General features: G+C 41.5%; 1 protein-coding gene across 2 annotated transcripts in view; it reads right to left on the minus strand.

Moving 5' to 3' along the window:
- The window catches only part of myo18ab (myosin XVIIIA b), a 221,290-nt gene that overhangs the window by 91,568 nt on the left and 111,187 nt on the right, over positions 1–18,535 (minus strand). For both annotated transcript variants that reach the window (XM_061878303.1, XM_061878302.1), the window contains 3 exons: positions 16,284–16,403; positions 6,811–6,922; positions 3,339–3,466 (listed from right to left, as the gene is read on the minus strand). In XM_061878303.1, the coding sequence (XP_061734287.1) occupies positions 3,339–3,466; positions 6,811–6,922; positions 16,284–16,403 (360 nt within the window). The remainder of the gene's footprint in view (positions 1–3,338; positions 3,467–6,810; positions 6,923–16,283; positions 16,404–18,535) is intronic.

Consider the following 18,535-nt stretch of genomic DNA (forward strand, 5'->3'; position numbering starts at 1 on the left):
GTGTATTAGTGATTGTTGTAGGGTGAAAGTGTGGTAGTCAGCATGTGTGATGGTATGGGGGTGTATTAGTGATTGTTGTAGGGTGAAAGTGTTCTAGGCAGCATGTGTGATGGTATGGGGGTGTATTAGTGATTGTTGTAGGGTGAAAGTGTTGTTGTCAGCATGTGTGATGGTATGGGGGTGTATTAGTGATTGTTGTAGGGTGAAAGTGTTCTAGTCAGCATGTGTGATGGTATGGGGGTGTATTAGTGATTGTTGTAGGGTGAAAGTGTTGTAGTCAGCATGTGTGATGGTATGGGGGTGTATTAGAACCCAAGGCATGGCTAACTTACACATCTGTGAAGGCACCATTAATGCTGAAAGGTACATAAAGCTTTTGCAGCAACATATGTTGCCATCCAAGCAACGTTATCATGGACGCCCCTGCTTATTTCAGCAAGACAATGCCAAGCCAGGTGTTACAACAGCGTGGCTTCAAAGTAAAAGAGTGCGGGTACTAGACTGGCCTGCCTGTAGTCCAGACATTGAAAATGTGTGAAGGCTAAAATGAGGCAGGAGACTGTTGAACAACTTAAGCTGTACATCAAGCAAGAATGGGAAAGAATTCCACTTCAAAAATGTGTCTCCTCAGTTCCCAAACCTGCACTGAGTGTTGTTCAAAGGAAAGGCCATGTAACACACTGGTAAAAATGCTGCCATTACATTCTAACTTTAGGATTTTTTGCAAAAAGTGTGAACAGTAAATATCTTGTCTTTGCAGTCTATTCAATTGAATATAAGTTGAAAAGGATTTGTTGTATTCTCTTTTTATTTAGCATTTACACAACCTGACAACCGTATAAAAAGAATGCAGCAAATAAATTAAGTCGTCAATACAAAAATAGGGAGGTCACATGACATGTGAGAAAAGGATGAGAGGGAACATTGCTGTAGTTAAAGATGTTTGCTGACACAGTAAGTTAGAAGGAAAGTGGAGAGTGTGTGGAGTGTGTAGTCACCCTCCTGTACACAGTAAGTTAGAAGTGGAGAGTGTGTGGAGTGTGTAGTCACCCTCCTGTACACAGTAAGTTAGAAGTGGAGAGTGTGTGGAGTGTGTAGTCACCCTTCTGTACACAGTAAGTTAGAAGTGGAGAGTGTGTGGAGTGTGTAGTCACCCTTCTGTACACAGTAAGTTAGAAGTGGAGAGTGTGTGGAGTGTGTAGTCACCCTCCTGTACACAGTAAGTTAGAAGTGGAGAGTGTGTGGAGCGTGTAGTCACCCTCCTGTACACAGTAAGTTAGAAGTGGAGAGTGTGTGGAGTGTGTAGTCACCCTTCTGTACACAGTAAGTTAGAAGTGGAGAGTGTGTGGAGTGTGTAGTCACCCTTCTGTACACAGTAAGTTAGAAGTGGAGAGTGTGTGGAGTGTGTAGTCACCCTCCTGTACACAGTAAGTTAGAAGTGGAGAGTGTGTGGAGTGTGTAGTCACCCTTCTGTACACAGTAAGTTAGAAGTGGAGAGTGTATGGAGTGTGTAGTCACCCTTCTGTACACAGTAAGTTAGAAGTGGAGAGTGTGTGGAGTGTGTAGTCACCCTCCTGTACACAGTAAGTTAGAAGTGGAGAGTGTGTGGAGTGTGTAGTCACCCTCCTGTACACAGTAAGTTAGAAGTGGAGAGTGTGTGGAGTGTGTAGTCACCCTTCTGTACACATTAAGTTAGAAGTGGAGAGTGTATGGAGTGTGTAGTCACCCTTCTGTACACAGTAAGTTAGAAGTGGAGAGTGTGTGGAGTGTGTAGTCACCCTCCTGTACACAGTAAGTTAGAAGTGGAGAGTGTGTGGAGTGTGTAGTCACCCTCCTGTACACAGTAAGTTAGAAGTGGAGAGTGTATGGAGTGTGTAGTCACCCTTCTGTACACAGTAAGTTAGAAGTGGAGAGTGTGTGGAGTGTGTAGTCACCCTTCTGTACACAGTAAGTTAGAAGTGGAGAGTGTGTGGAGTGTGTAGTCCCCCTCCTGTACACAGTAAGTTAGAAGTGGAGAGTGTGTGGAGTGTGTAGTCACCCTCCTGTACACAGTAAGTTAGAAGTGGAGAGTGTGTGGAGTGTGTAGTCACCCTCCTGTACACAGTAAGTTAGAAGTGGAGAGTGTATGGAGTGTGTAGTCACCCTTCTGTACACAGTAAGTTAGAAGTGGAGAGTGTGTGGAGTGTGTAGTCACCCTTCTGTACACAGTAAGTTAGAAGTGGAGAGTGTGTGGAGTGTGTAGTCACCCTTCTGTACACAGTAAGTTAGAAGTGGAGAGTGTGTGGAGTGTGTAGTCACCCTTCTGTACACAGTAAGTTAGAAGTGGAGAGTGTGTGGAGTGTGTAGTCACCCTTCTGTACACAGTAAGTTAGAAGTGGAGAGTGTATGGAGTGTGTAGTCACCCTTCTGTACACAGTAAGTTAGAAGTGGAGAGTGTGTGGAGTGTGTAGTCACCCTCCTGTACACAGTAAGTTAGAAGTGGAGAGTGTGTGGAGTGTGTAGTCACCCTTCTGTACACAGTAAGTTAGAAGTGGAGAGTGTGTGGAGTGTGTAGTCACCCTTCTGTACACAGTAAGTTAGAAGTGGAGAGTGTGTGGAGTGTGTAGTCACCCTTCTGTACACAGTAAGTTAGAAGTGGAGAGTGTGTGGAGTGTGTAGTCACCCTCCTGTACACAGTAAGTTAGAAGTGGAGAGTGTGTGGAGTGTGTAGTCACCCTTCTGTACACAGTAAGTTAGAAGTGGAGAGTGTGTGGAGTGTGTAGTCACCCTCCTGTACACAGTAAGTTAGAAGTGGAGAGTGTGTGGAGTGTGTAGTCACCCTTCTGTACACAGTAAGTTAGAAGTGGAGAGTGTGTGGAGTGTGTAGTCACCCTCCTGTACACAGTAAGTTAGAAGTGGAGAGTGTGTGGAGTGTGTAGTCACCCTTCTGTACACAGTAAGTTAGAAGTGGAGAGTGTGTGGAGTGTGTAGTCACCCTTCTGTACACAGTAAGTTAGAAGTGGAGAGTGTGTGGAGTGTGTAGTCACCCTTCTGTACACAGTAAGTTAGAAGTGGAGAGTGTGTGGAGTGTGTAGTCACCCTTCTGTACACAGTAACTTAGAAGTGGAGAGTGTGTGGAGTGTGTAGTCACCCTTCTGTACACAGTAAGTTAGAAGTGGAGAGTGTGTGGAGTGTGTAGTCACCCTCCTGTACACAGTAAGTTAGAAGTGGAGAGTGTGTGGAGTGTGTAGTCACCCTTCTGTACACAGTAAGTTAGAAGTGGAGAGTGTGTGGAGTGTGTAGTCACCCTTCTGTACACAGTAAGTTAGAAGTGGAGAGTGTGTGGAGTGTGTAGTCACCCTTCTGTCCAGCTGCCGTCTAGTTTGCTGCTCTTCTTCCAGTTTGTCATCAAACTCCTGTTGAAGTCTCTTCTTTGTCAATTCAATTTCTCTGATGGCTCGTTCATATTTCAGCCTCCACTCTCCTCCTGTCACAAGATGCACACGACACATGGCTTCAAAATGTTTCCTTATTTTATCCATTGACTTATTCTTTTCCCACCAATCAAGGCTATTCCTGAGAGAGGGAACGCGAGCCCAGAACCAGATCTAAACTCAAGTCAGAATGGTGAGACTGGAAAAGATAACTACAGATACGTAGCTAGTGGTGGCTAAAACTTATTTACAAATCCAATTTTCCTATGAACCAAATGTAAACGTCTTTAAAACACACCAATGGACAGAAAGACATCAGCTACTCTCCAGGTGTGTATTTTATGATCAGGTGGAAATTCAGCCATTCCAATTTCTACTGAGTTTATTTTCCATGATTACAATGAAAGGATGCATTCAAACTTCTAGTTCTACAAGTCTTTATCGCATCATAAAGTTGCACAATTAAGTGGCAGACGGCATTAAGTCACCACATTCTACACAGTGGTGGTCAAAAGTGTAGGTACACTTGTAAAGAACATGATGTCATGGCTGTCTTGAATCTACAATCATTCTTATGTTTTTGTGATGTAGTGATTGGAGCACATACTTGTTGCTCACAAAAAACATTCATGAAGTTTGCTTCTTTTATGAATTTATTATGGCTCTACTGAAAATGTGAGCAAAGTCAAAAGTATACATACAGCAATGTTAATATTTGCTTCCATGTCCCTTGGCAAGTTTACCTGCAATAAGGCAAAAAGCTTCTGTGCACATTTTTCTGAGCTGGTGTTGTTGTGTAGTCAGGAGTAAGGAACATGTTGGGAAGACCACAGGACATCTTCTCCATATTTTCATGGATTCAAATGGGCTGTCATTTTAGTGTCTAAGCTCAACTTTGCTGTGATTGACTATTATTCCATCCATGCATCCATTTTCTACCACTTATTCCCTTTGGGGTCGCTGGTGCCTATCTCAGCTACAATCAGGCAGATTGGACAAGTCACCACCTCATCACAGGGCCAACACAGATAGACAGACAACATTCACACACTAGGGACCATTTAGTGTTGCCAATCAACCTATCCCCAGGTGTATGTCTTTGGAGGTGGGAGGGGCCTATCCCCAGGTGCATGTCTTTGGAGGTGGGAGGGGCCTATCCCCAGGTGCATGTCTTTGGAGGTGGGAGGGGCCTATCCCCAGGTGCATGTCTTTGGAAGTGGGAGGGGCCTATCCCCAGGTGCATGTCTTTGGAGGTGGGAGGGGCCTATCCCCAGGTGCATGTCTTTGGAGGTGGGAGAAAGCCGGAGTACCTGGAGGGAACCCACGCAGTCAAGGGGAGAACATGCAAACTCCACACAGAAAGATCCCGAGCCCGGGATTGAACTCAGGACTACTCAGGACCTTCATATTGTGAGGCAGACGCACTAACCCCTCACCCACCGTGCTGCCCTGACTATTATTCACTATGTGTCAAGTGTGTAAGATGGCAGGTCAGTGCTGTGTTCTAATTGAGTGGGTGATGTCCTTTATTGGACTGTGTCCATCTCTGGCTGCAGGCTGTGGACAATTACAACCAGCGGGAGAAATGTCCAAAACTCCATGCAGAAGAAAAAGATGAGCAACGGCTCATATCTCAAAATACTCCAAAATTGAAGTACTGCTAAGTTGAGGTGCAACTGTATTTGTTCATTATAAGCTAAAAACCTCAAACTTTTAGTCTTGTTACTCAGTAGATTCATCCTCTGCTTTGAACCTTGTCCATAACCTTGTGGACAGCCTTCCCAGAAGATATACACACACTCCACAACCTTGTGGACAGCCTTCCCAGAAGATATACACACACTCCACAACCTTGTGGACAGCCTTCCCAGAATATATACACACACTCCACAACCTTGTGGACAGCCTTCCCAGAAGATATACACACACTCCACAACCTTGTGGACAGCCTTCCCAGAAGATATACACACACTCCACAACCTTGTGGACAGCCTTCCCAGAAGATATACACACACTCCACAACCTTGTGGACAGCCTTCTCAGAAGATATACACACACTCCACAACCTTGTGGACAGCCTTCCCAGAAGATATACACACACTCCACAACCTTGTGGACAGCCTTCCCAGAAGATATACACACACTCCACAACCTTGTGGACAGCCTTCCCAGAAGATATACACACACTCCACAACCTTGTGGACAGCCTTCCCAGAAGATATACACACACTCCACAACCTTGTGGACAGCCTTCTCAGAAGATATACACACACTCCACAACCTTGTGGACAGCCTTCCCAGAAGATATACACACACTCCACAACCTTGTGGACAGCCTTCCCAGAAGATATAAACACTATCCACAACCTTGTGGACAGCCTTCCCAGAAGAGTTGAGGCTGTAATAGCTGCAAAAGGTCATATTGAACCCTACGGGTGAGTAAAGCCTAGTGAGTAAACCCTATGGGTTCTCACCCAGAAAAGGGCGGCATGCCATCTCCGGGTTGGGGAGGAGACCCTGCCCCAAGTGGAGGAGTTCAAGTGCCTGGGAGTCTTGTTCACGAGTGGGGGAAGAGTGGATGTTGAGATGGACAGGCGGATTGTTGCGGCGTCTTCAGTAATGCGGACGCTGTATCGATCCGTTGTGGTGAAGAAGGATCTGAGCCGGAAGGCAAAGCTCTCAATTTACCGCTCGATATACATTTGTACGTTCCCATCCTCACCTATGGTCATGAGCTTTGAGTTATGACCGAAAGGACAAGATCACAGGTACAAGCGGCCGAAATGAGTTTCCTCCACCGGGTGTTGGGTCTCTCCCTTAGAGATAGGGTGAGAAGCTCTGCCATCCGGGAGGAACTCAAAGTAAAGCAGTTGCTCCTCCACATGGAGAGGAGCCAGATGAGATGGTTCTGGCATCTGATCAGGTTGCCACCAGAACGCCTCCCTAGGGAGGTGTTTAGGGCATGTCCGACCGGTAGGAGGCCACGGGGAAGACCCAGGACACGTTGGGAAGACTATGTCTCCCGGCTGGCCTGGGAACCCCTCAGGATCCCCCGGGAGGAGCTGGATGAAGTGGCTGGGGAGAGGGAAGTTTGGGCTTCCCTGCTTAGGCTGCTGCCCCCGCGACCCCACCTTGGATAAGCGGAAGAAGATGGATGGATGGATGGATGGCAGGTGGCCAAATACTATTGTCAACATAGAGTGTACAATCATATTTAGAGTTGATGAAAGTCAGTAATTGAGGTTTATCTACAAAAAGTTACAAATGACACAACTATTTGGTGCAAATGGCCCTTACGTCATTCCCAAAATGTCATTTTGGAGGCCAACAACTTAGAGAAAGACGGAAAGGTGAGTCATTCTTGCTGACACTTGTCGTGTGTAAGATTGAGTCCAACCTGGTTCGTCATCATCCAACTCTCCGTTGAGTTCTGAGGCTCTGATGAGACGAGCTTCCATCACTTCCATCTCCATAGACTCCGTCTCTTTCTTCATGCTATCAAAGCGGGTCTAATTGCATCGTTGGAAGAAACACATTTCAATGTTAATTCTTTCATCACATGATGAGGTTGTCAACATAATAACAGATCAATAAAATGTTTCATCAAATGAGGTTGTCAACATAGAAACAGATCAACAAAAGTCCTGCAAGCACTGTCCATTACAGTAAAACATGTTAGAAGGATTATGTCCACTCATCTGAAACCAGCCTGTATAAATAAATCCAGCTCTGTAGGCTAAATGAACCTCTTCAACATACATCTGACACCAGCTCTGTAGACTAAATGAACGTCTTCAACATACATCTGACACCAGCTCTGTAGACTAAATGAACCTCTTCAACATACATCTGACACCAGCTCTGTAGACTAAATGAACCTCTTCAACATACATCTGACACCAGCTCTGTAGGCTAAATGAACCTCTTCAACATACATCTGACACCAGCTCTGTAGACTAAATGAACCTCTTCAACATACATCTGACACCAGCTCTGTAGACTAAATGAACCTTTTCAACATACATCTGACACCAGCTCTGTAGACTAAATGAACCTCTTCAACATACATCTGACACCAGCTCTGTAGGCTAAATGAACCTCTTCAACATACATCTGACACCAGCTCTGTAGACTAAATGAACCTCTTCAACATACATCTGACAACAGCTCTGTAGGCTAAATGACACCAGCTCTGTAGGCTAAATGAACCTCTTCAACATACATCTGACACCGGCTCTGTAGGCTAAATGAACCTCTTCAACATACATCTGACACCAGCTCTGTAGACTAAATGAACCTCTTCAACATACATCTGACACCAGCTCTGTAGACTAAATGAACCTCTTCAACATACATCTGACACCAGCTCTGTAGACTAAATGAACCTCTTCAACATACATCTGACACCAGCTCTGTAGACTAAATGAACCTCTTCAACATACATCTGACACCAGCTCTGTAGACTAAATGAACCTCTTCAACATACATCTGACAACAGCTCTGTAGGCTAAATGACACCAGCTCTGTAGGCTAAATGAACCTCTTCAACATACATCTGACACCGGCTCTGTAGGCTAAATGAACCTCTTCAACATACATCTGACACCAGCTCTGTAGACTAAATGAACCTCTTCAACATACATCTGACACCAGCTCTGTAGGCTGAATGAACCTCTTCAACATACATCTGACACCAGCTCTGTAGGCTAAATGAACCTCTTCAACATACATCTGACACCAGCTCTGTAGACTAAATGAACCTCTTCAACATACATCTGACACCAGCTCTGTAGACTAAATGAACCTCTTCAACATACATCTGACACCAGCTCTGTAGACTAAATGAACCTCTTCAACATACATCTGACACCAGCTCTGTAGACTAAATGAACCTCTTCAACATACATCTGACACCAGCTCTGTAGGCTAAATGAACCTCTTCAACATACATCTGACACCAGCTCTGTAGACTAAATGAACCTCTTCAACATACATCTGACACCAGCTCTGTAGACTAAATGAACCTCTTCAACATACATCTGACACCAGCTCTGTAGGCTAAATGAACCTCTTCAACATACATCTGACACCAGCTCTGTAGACTAAATGAACCTCTTCAACATACATCTGACACCAGCTCTGTAGACTAAATGAACCTCTTCAACATACATCTGACACCAGCTCTGTAGGCTAAATGAACCTCTTCAACATACATCTGACACCAGCTCTGTAGACTAAATGAACCTCTTCAACATACATCTGACACCAGCTCTGTAGACTAAATGAACCTCTTCAACATACATCTGACACCAGCTCTGTAGACTAAATGAACCTCTTCAACATACATCTGACACCAGCTCTGTAGACTAAATGAACCTCTTCAACATACATCTGACACCAGCTCTGTAGGCTAAATGAACCTCTTCAACATACATCTGACACCAGCTCTGTAGGCTGAATGAACCTCTTCAACATACATCTGACACCAGCTCTGTAGACTAAATGAACCTCTTCAACATACATCTGACACCAGCTCTGTAGACTAAATGAACCTCTTCAACATACATCTGACACCAGCTCTGTAGACTAAATGAACCTCTTCAACATACATCTGACACCAGCTCTGTAGACTAAATGAACCTCTTCAACATACATCTGACACCAGCTCTGTAGACTAAATGAACCTCTTCAACATACATCTGACACCAGCTCTGTAGACTAAATGAACCTCTTCAACATACATCTGACACCAGCTCTGTAGGCTAAATGAACCTCTTCAACATACATCTGACACCAGCTCTGTAGGCTAAATGAACCTCTTCAACATACATCTGACACCAGCTCTGTAGGCTAAATGAACCTCTTCAACATACATCTGACACCAGCTTTGTAGACTAAATGAACCTCTTCAACATACATCTGACACCAGCTCTGTAGGCTAAATGAACCTCTTCAACATACATCTGACACCAGCTCTGTAGGCTGAATGAACCTCTTCAACATACATCTGACACCGGCTCTGTAGACTAAATGAACCTCTTCAACATACATCTGACACCGGCTCTGTAGACTAAATGAACCTCTTCAACATACATCTTACACCGGCTCTGTAGACTAAATGAACCTCTTCAACATACATCTGACACCGGCTCTGTAGACTAAATGAACCTCTTCAACATACATCTGACACCGGCTCTGTAGGCTAAATGAACCTCTTCAACATACATCTGACACCAGCTCTGTAGACTAAATGAACCTCTTCAACATACATCTGACACCAGCTCTGTAGACTAAATGAACCTCTTCAACATACATCTGACACCAGCTCTGTAGACTAAATGAACCTCTTCAACATACATCTGACACCAGCTCTGTAGACTAAATGAACCTCTTCAACATACATCTGACACCAGCTCTGTAGGCTAAATGAACCTCTTCAACATACATCTGACACCAGCTCTGTAGGCTAAATGAACCTCTTCAACATACATCTGACACCAGCTCTGTAGGCTAAATGAACCTCTTCAACATACATCTGACACCAGCTCTGTAGGCTGAATGAACCTCTTCAACATACATCTGACACCAGCTCTGTAGACTAAATGAACCTCTTCAACATACATCTGACACCAGCTCTGTAGACTAAATGAACCTCCTCAACATACATCTGACACCAGCTCTGTAGACTAAATGAACCTCTTCAACATACATCTGACACCAGCTCTGTAGACTAAATGAACCTCTTCAACATACATCTGACACCAGCTCTGTAGACTAAATGAACCTCTTCAACATACATCTGACACCAGCTCTGTAGAGTAAATGAACCTCTTCAACATACATCTGACACCAGCTCTGTAGACTAAATGAACCTCTTCAACATACATCTGACACCAGCTCTGTAGACTAAATGAACCTCTTCAACATACATCTGACACCAGCTCTGTAGACTAAATGAACCTCTTCAACATACATCTGACACCAGCTCTGTAGACTAAATGAACCTCTTCAACATACATCTGACACCAGCTCTGTAGACTAAATGAACCTCTTCAACATACATCTGACACCAGCTCTGTAGACTAAATGAACCTCCTCAACATACATCTGACACCAGCTCTGTAGACTAAATGAACCTCTTCAACATACATCTGACACCAGCTCTGTAGACTAAATGAACCTCTTCAACATACATCTGACACCAGCTCTGTAGACTAAATGAACCTCTTCAACATACATCTGACACCCGCTCTGTAGACTAAATGAACCTCTTCAACATACATCTGACACCAGCTCTGTAGACTAAATGAACCTCTTCAACATACATCTGACACCAGCTCTGTAGACTAAATGAACCTCTTCAACATACATCTGACACCAGCTCTGTAGGCTAAATGAACCTCTTCAACATACATCTGACACCAGCTCTGTAGACTAAATGAACCTCTTCAACATACATCTGACACCAGCTCTGTAGACTAAATGAACCTCTTCAACATACATCTGACACCAGCTCTGTAGACTAAATGAACCTTTTCAACATACATCTGACACCAGCTCTGTAGACTAAATGAACCTCTTCAACATACATCTGACACCAGCTCTGTAGACTAAATGAACCTCTTCAACATACATCTGACACCAGCTCTGTAGACTAAATGAACCTCTTCAACATACATCTGACACCAGCTCTGTAGGCTAAATGAACCTCTTCAACATACATCTGACACCAGCTCTGTAGACTAAATGAACCTCTTCAACATACATCTGACACCAGCTCTGTAGACTAAATGAACCTCTTCAACATACATCTGACACCGGCTCTGTAGACTAAATGAACCTCTTCAACATACATCTGACACCAGCTCTGTAGACTAAATGAACCTCTTCAACATACATCTGACACCAGCTCTGTAGACTAAATGAACCTCTTCAACATACATCTGACACCAGCTCTGTAGACTAAATGAACCTCTTCAACATACATCTGACACCAGCTCTGTAGACTAAATGAACCTCTTCAACATACATCTGACACCAGCTCTGTAGACTAAATGAACCTCTTCAACATACATCTGACACCAGGCTCTGTAGACTAAATGAACCTCTTCAACATACATCTGACACCGGCTCTGTAGACTAAATGAACCTCTTCAACATACATCTGACACCGGCTCTGTAGACTAAATGAACCTCTTCAACATACATCTGACACCAGCTCTGTAGACTAAATGAACCTCTTCAACATACATCTGACACCAGCTCTGTAGACTAAATGAACCTCTTCAACATACATCTGACACCAGCTCTGTAGACTAAATGAACCTCTTCAACATACATCTGACACCAGCTCTGTAGACTAAATGAACCTCTTCAACATACATCTGACACCAGCTCTGTAGACTAAATGAACCTCTTCAACATACATCTGACACCAGCTCTGTAGACTAAATGAACCTCTTCAACATACATCTGACACCAGCTCTGTAGACTAAATGAACCTCTTCAACATACATCTAACACCAGCTCTGTAGACTAAATGAACCTCTTCAACATACATCTGACAACAGCTCTGTAGGCTAAATGACACCAGCTCTGTAGGCTAAATGAACCTCTTCAACATACATCTGACACCGGCTCTGTAGGCTAAATGAACCTCTTCAACATACATCTGACACCAGCTCTGTAGACTAAATGAACCTCTTCAACATACATCTGACACCAGCTCTGTAGACTAAATGAACCTCTTCAACATACATCTGACACCAGCTCTGTAGACTAAATGAACCTCTTCAACATACATCTGACACCAGCTCTGTAGACTAAATGAACCTCTTCAACATACATCTGACACCAGCTCTGTAGACTAAATGAACCTCTTCAACATACATCTGACAACAGCTCTGTAGGCTAAATGACACCAGCTCTGTAGGCTAAATGAACCTCTTCAACATACATCTGACACCGGCTCTGTAGGCTAAATGAACCTCTTCAACATACATCTGACACCAGCTCTGTAGACTAAATGAACCTCTTCAACATACATCTGACACCAGCTCTGTAGGCTGAATGAACCTCTTCAACATACATCTGACACCAGCTCTGTAGGCTAAATGAACCTCTTCAACATACATCTGACACCAGCTCTGTAGACTAAATGAACCTCTTCAACATACATCTGACACCAGCTCTGTAGACTAAATGAACCTCTTCAACATACATCTGACACCAGCTCTGTAGACTAAATGAACCTCTTCAACATACATCTGACACCAGCTCTGTAGACTAAATGAACCTCTTCAACATACATCTGACACCAGCTCTGTAGGCTAAATGAACCTCTTCAACATACATCTGACACCAGCTCTGTAGACTAAATGAACCTCTTCAACATACATCTGACACCAGCTCTGTAGACTAAATGAACCTCTTCAACATACATCTGACACCAGCTCTGTAGGCTAAATGAACCTCTTCAACATACATCTGACACCAGCTCTGTAGACTAAATGAACCTCTTCAACATACATCTGACACCAGCTCTGTAGACTAAATGAACCTCTTCAACATACATCTGACACCAGCTCTGTAGACTAAATGAACCTCTTCAACATACATCTGACACCAGCTCTGTAGGCTAAATGAACCTCTTCAACATACATCTGACACCAGCTCTGTAGGCTGAATGAACCTCTTCAACATACATCTGACACCAGCTCTGTAGACTAAATGAACCTCTTCAACATACATCTGACACCAGCTCTGTAGACTAAATGAACCTCTTCAACATACATCTGACACCAGCTCTGTAGACTAAATGAACCTCTTCAACATACATCTGACACCAGCTCTGTAGACTAAATGAACCTCTTCAACATACATCTGACACCAGCTCTGTAGACTAAATGAACCTCTTCAACATACATCTGACACCAGCTCTGTAGACTAAATGAACCTCTTCAACATACATCTGACACCAGCTCTGTAGGCTAAATGAACCTCTTCAACATACATCTGACACCAGCTCTGTAGACTAAATGAACCTCTTCAACATACATCTGACACCAGCTCTGTAGACTAAATGAACCTCTTCAACATACATCTGACACCAGCTCTGTAGACTAAATGAACCTTTTCAACATACATCTGACACCAGCTCTGTAGACTAAATGAACCTCTTCAACATACATCTGACACCAGCTCTGTAGACTAAATGAACCTCTTCAACATACATCTGACACCAGCTCTGTAGACTAAATGAACCTCTTCAACATACATCTGACACCAGCTGTGTAGGCTAAATGAACCTCTTCAACATACATCTGACACCAGCTCTGTAGACTAAATGAACCTCTTCAACATACATCTGACACCAGCTCTGTAGACTAAATGAACCTCTTCAACATACATCTGACACCGGCTCTGTAGACTAAATGAACCTCTTCAACATACATCTGACACCAGCTCTGTAGACTAAATGAACCTCTTCAACATACATCTGACACCAGCTCTGTAGACTAAATGAACCTCTTCAACATACATCTGACACCAGCTCTGTAGACTAAATGAACCTCTTCAACATACATCTGACACCAGCTCTGTAGACTAAATGAACCTCTTCAACATACATCTGACACCAGCTCTGTAGACTAAATGAACCTCTTCAACATACATCTGACACCGGCTCTGTAGACTAAATGAACCTCTTCAACATACATCTGACACCGGCTCTGTAGACTAAATGAACCTCTTCAACATACATCTGACACCGGCTCTGTAGACTAAATGAACCTCTTCAACATACATCTGACACCAGCTCTGTAGACTAAATGAACCTCTTCAACATACATCTGACACCAGCTCTGTAGACTAAATGAACCTCTTCAACATACATCTGACACCAGCTCTGTAGACTAAATGAACCTCTTCAACATACATCTGACACCAGCTCTGTAGACTAAATGAACCTCTTCAACATACATCTGACACCAGCTCTGTAGACTAAATGAACCTCTTCAACATACATCTGACACCAGCTCTGTAGACTAAATGAACCTCTTCAACATACATCTGACACCAGCTCTGTAGACTAAATGAACCTCTTCAACATACATCTAACACCAGCTCTGTAGACTAAATGAACCTCTTCAACATACATCTGACAACAGCTCTGTAGGCTAAATGACACCAGCTCTGTAGGCTAAATGAACCTCTTCAACATACATCTGACACCGGCTCTGTAGGCTAAATGAACCTCTTCAACATACATCTGACACCAGCTCTGTAGACTAAATGAACCTCTTCAACATACATCTGACACCAGCTCTGTAGACTAAATGAACCTCTTCAACATACATCTGACACCAGCTCTGTAGACTAAATGAACCTCTTCAACATACATCTGACACCAGCTCTGTAGACTAAATGAACCTCTTCAACATACATCTGACACCAGCTCTGTAGACTAAATGAACCTCTTCAACATACATCTGACAACAGCTCTGTAGGCTAAATGACACCAGCTCTGTAGGCTAAATGAACCTCTTCAACATACATCTGACACCGGCTCTGTAGGCTAAATGAACCTCTTCAACATACATCTGACACCAGCTCTGTAGACTAAATGAACCTCTTCAACATACATCTGACACCAGCTCTGTAGGCTGAATGAACCTCTTCAACATACATCTGACACCAGCTCTGTAGGCTAAATGAACCTCTTCAACATACATCTGACACCAGCTCTGTAGACTAAATGAACGTCTTCAACATACATCTGACACCAGCTCTGTAGACTAAATGAACCTCTTCAACATACATCTGACACCAGCTCTGTAGACTAAATGAACCTCTTCAACATACATCTGACACCAGCTCTGTAGACTAAATGAACCTCTTCAACATACATCTGACACCAGCTCTGTAGGCTAAATGAACCTCTTCAACATACATCTGACACCAGGTCACCAGAAAAGCAGACCTGAGTCACATCGTCTTCTGCAACTGATCCAGGAGGTCTTCATGCCTCTCTTCACTCGAACATTTTCACCGCTTAATACTCACTATTCTCAATAATATTCACTTAGTTTTCTTTATTGCATGCATCAAAGAAATCCAATAAACAATATATGTCAATTAAAGTGTGTTACAAATGTATTTTCTGAATGATTACAATGGTTTCTTCAACACATGTTCCTAAATATGTACACGACCTGATCAAGTACAGGAAGTAAGATGCTTGCATCCGGAACTCTCCTGAAGGAATCAATAAAGTACTATCTATCTATCTATCTATCTATCTATCTATCTATCTATCTATCCAACATGAACGATACCAGTCAGATGCCAGAAGAAACATTTGTCTTCATGTCTTTGTTAAAGACTTGGTCCTAAAAACGGGTTGCTTGACATACGCGACAAATCTATTTTTGATCAAGTATAAGGATCCATTCCATTGCATAGTTGGAGTTTCTGTTCCAGTCTGCTTTTAGTGGTAAGATTGAGGCCCCTTGCGTTCTCGGATAGTTTACACTCAGTTACCACTTTGTTTACTTCTGTTGAAAAGTCATGTGACTGAAAGCAACTTATCTACCCGGTAGACACCTGTCGATCCATTCAGGTATTAATACATGTTGGTCTACTGTTACCATGGAGTGTAAGTCAGTCATAAGCAGAAACAGGTGCTCCACAGCCTTTCTTTTTGATCAGGCAGCATTTATGTCATAGCATGATCTAAACATACATGTCTTTGGTTAGGCTGTTTGTGTTTGTGGTCAATTCCTACGTTTGGACATTGCTGCGTGTTTAAGACAAAGGAAGTGACTTGATGTTCACACGTCTTACAAACACATGCACTGGAAGTACGTCTACCTGCAGGTCCTTCATGTCTTTCTCCAGACGCAGTCTCTCAGATGTTTCAGTCTCCAGCATTTGAGAGGCGGACTCCCAAGTATTCCGCTCATCAGTCAACTCTGATGATAGCTCCGTGATCTGATAACACATTTTTACAGCAGTTGACATAAATGTAGATCTTGGCAGACAAAATGTCATGAAAAGTTGCCTAGCCCTTCCAAAGTATGACGTGTGCATTATAAATAAGTATGTCAATGACATGTGCATTATAAATAAGTATGTCAATGACAGGTGCATTATAAATAAGTATGTCAATGACATGTGCAATATAAATAAGTATGTCAATGACATGCGCATTATAAATAAGTATGTCAATGACATGCGCATTATAAATAAGTATGTCAATGACATGTGCATTATAAATAAGTATGTCAATGACATGCGCATTATAAATAAGTATGTCAATGACATGTGCATTATAAATAAGTATGTCAATGACATGTGCATTATAAATAAGTATGTCAATGACAGGTGCATTATAAATAAGTATGTCAATGACATGTGCATTATAAATAAGTATGTCAATGACATGCGCATTATAAATAAGTATGTCAATGACATGTGCATTATAAATAAGTATGTCAATGACATGCGCATTATAAATAAGTATGTCAATGACATGTGCATTATAAATAAGTATGTCAATGACATGTGCATTATAAATAAGTATGTCAATGACATGTGCATTATAAATAAGTATGTCAATGACATGTGCATTATAAATAAGTATGTCAATGACATGTGCATTATAAATAAGTATGTCAATGACATGTGCATTATAAATAAGTATGTCAATGACATGTGCATTATAAATAAGTATGTCAATGACATGTGCATTATAAATAAGTATGTCAATGACATGTGCATTATAAATAAGTATGTCAATGACATGTGCATTATAAATAAGTATGTCAATGACATGTGCATTATAAATAAGTATGTCAATGACATGTGCATTATAAATAAGTATGTCAATGACATGTGCATTATAAATAAGTATGTCAATGACATGTGCATTATAATTAAGTATGTCAATGACATGTGCATTATAAATAAGTATGTCAATGACATGTGCATTATAAATAAGTATGTCAATGACATGTGCATTATAAATAAGTATGTCAATGACATGTGCATTATAAATAAGTATGTCAATGACATGTGCATTATAAATAAGTATGTCAATGACATGTGCATTATAAATAAGTATGTCAATGACATGTGCATTATAAATAAGTATGTCAATGACGTGTGCATTATAAATAAGTATGTCAATGACATGTGCATTATAATTAAGTATGTCAATGACATGTGCATTATAAATAAGTATGTCAATGACATGTGCATTATAAATAAGTATGTCAATGACATGTGCATTATAAATAAGTATGTCAATGACATGTGCATTATAAATAAGTATGTCAATGACATGTGCATTATAAATAAGTATGTCAATGACATGTGCATTATAAATAAGTATGTCAATGACATGTGCATTATAAATAAGTATGTCAATGACATGTGCATTATAAATAAGTATGTCAATGACATGTGCATTATAAATAAGTATGTCAATGACATGTGCATTATAAATAAGTATGTCAATGACATGTGCATTATAAATAAGTATGTCAATGACATGTGCATTATAAATAAGTATGTCAATGACATGTGCATTATAAATAAGTATGTCAATGACATGTGCATTATAAATAAGTATGTCAATGACATGTGCATTATAAATAAGTATGTCAATGACGTGTGCATTATAAATAAGTATGTCAATGACATGTGCATTATAAATAAGTATGTCAATGACATGTGCATTATAAATAAGTATGTCAATGACATGTGCATTATAAATAAGTATGTCAATGACATGTGCATTATAAATAAGTATGTCAATGACATGTGCATTATAAATAAGTATGTCAATGACATGTGCATTATAAATAAGTATGTCAATGACATGTGCATTATAAATAAGTATGTCAATGACGTGTGCATTATAAATAAGTATGTCAATGACATGTGCATTATAAATAAGTATGTCAATGACATGTGCATTATAAATAAGTATGTCAATGACATGTGCATTATAAATAAGTATGTCAATGACATGTGCATTATAAATAAGTATGTCAATGACATGTGCATTATAAATAAGTATGTCAATGACAGGTGCATATAAATAAGTATGTCAATGACAT

Source organism: Nerophis ophidion, linkage group LG18, assembly GCF_033978795.1.
Source record: "Nerophis ophidion isolate RoL-2023_Sa linkage group LG18, RoL_Noph_v1.0, whole genome shotgun sequence".
In the NCBI taxonomy this organism is placed as follows: domain Eukaryota; kingdom Metazoa; phylum Chordata; class Actinopteri; order Syngnathiformes; family Syngnathidae; genus Nerophis; species Nerophis ophidion.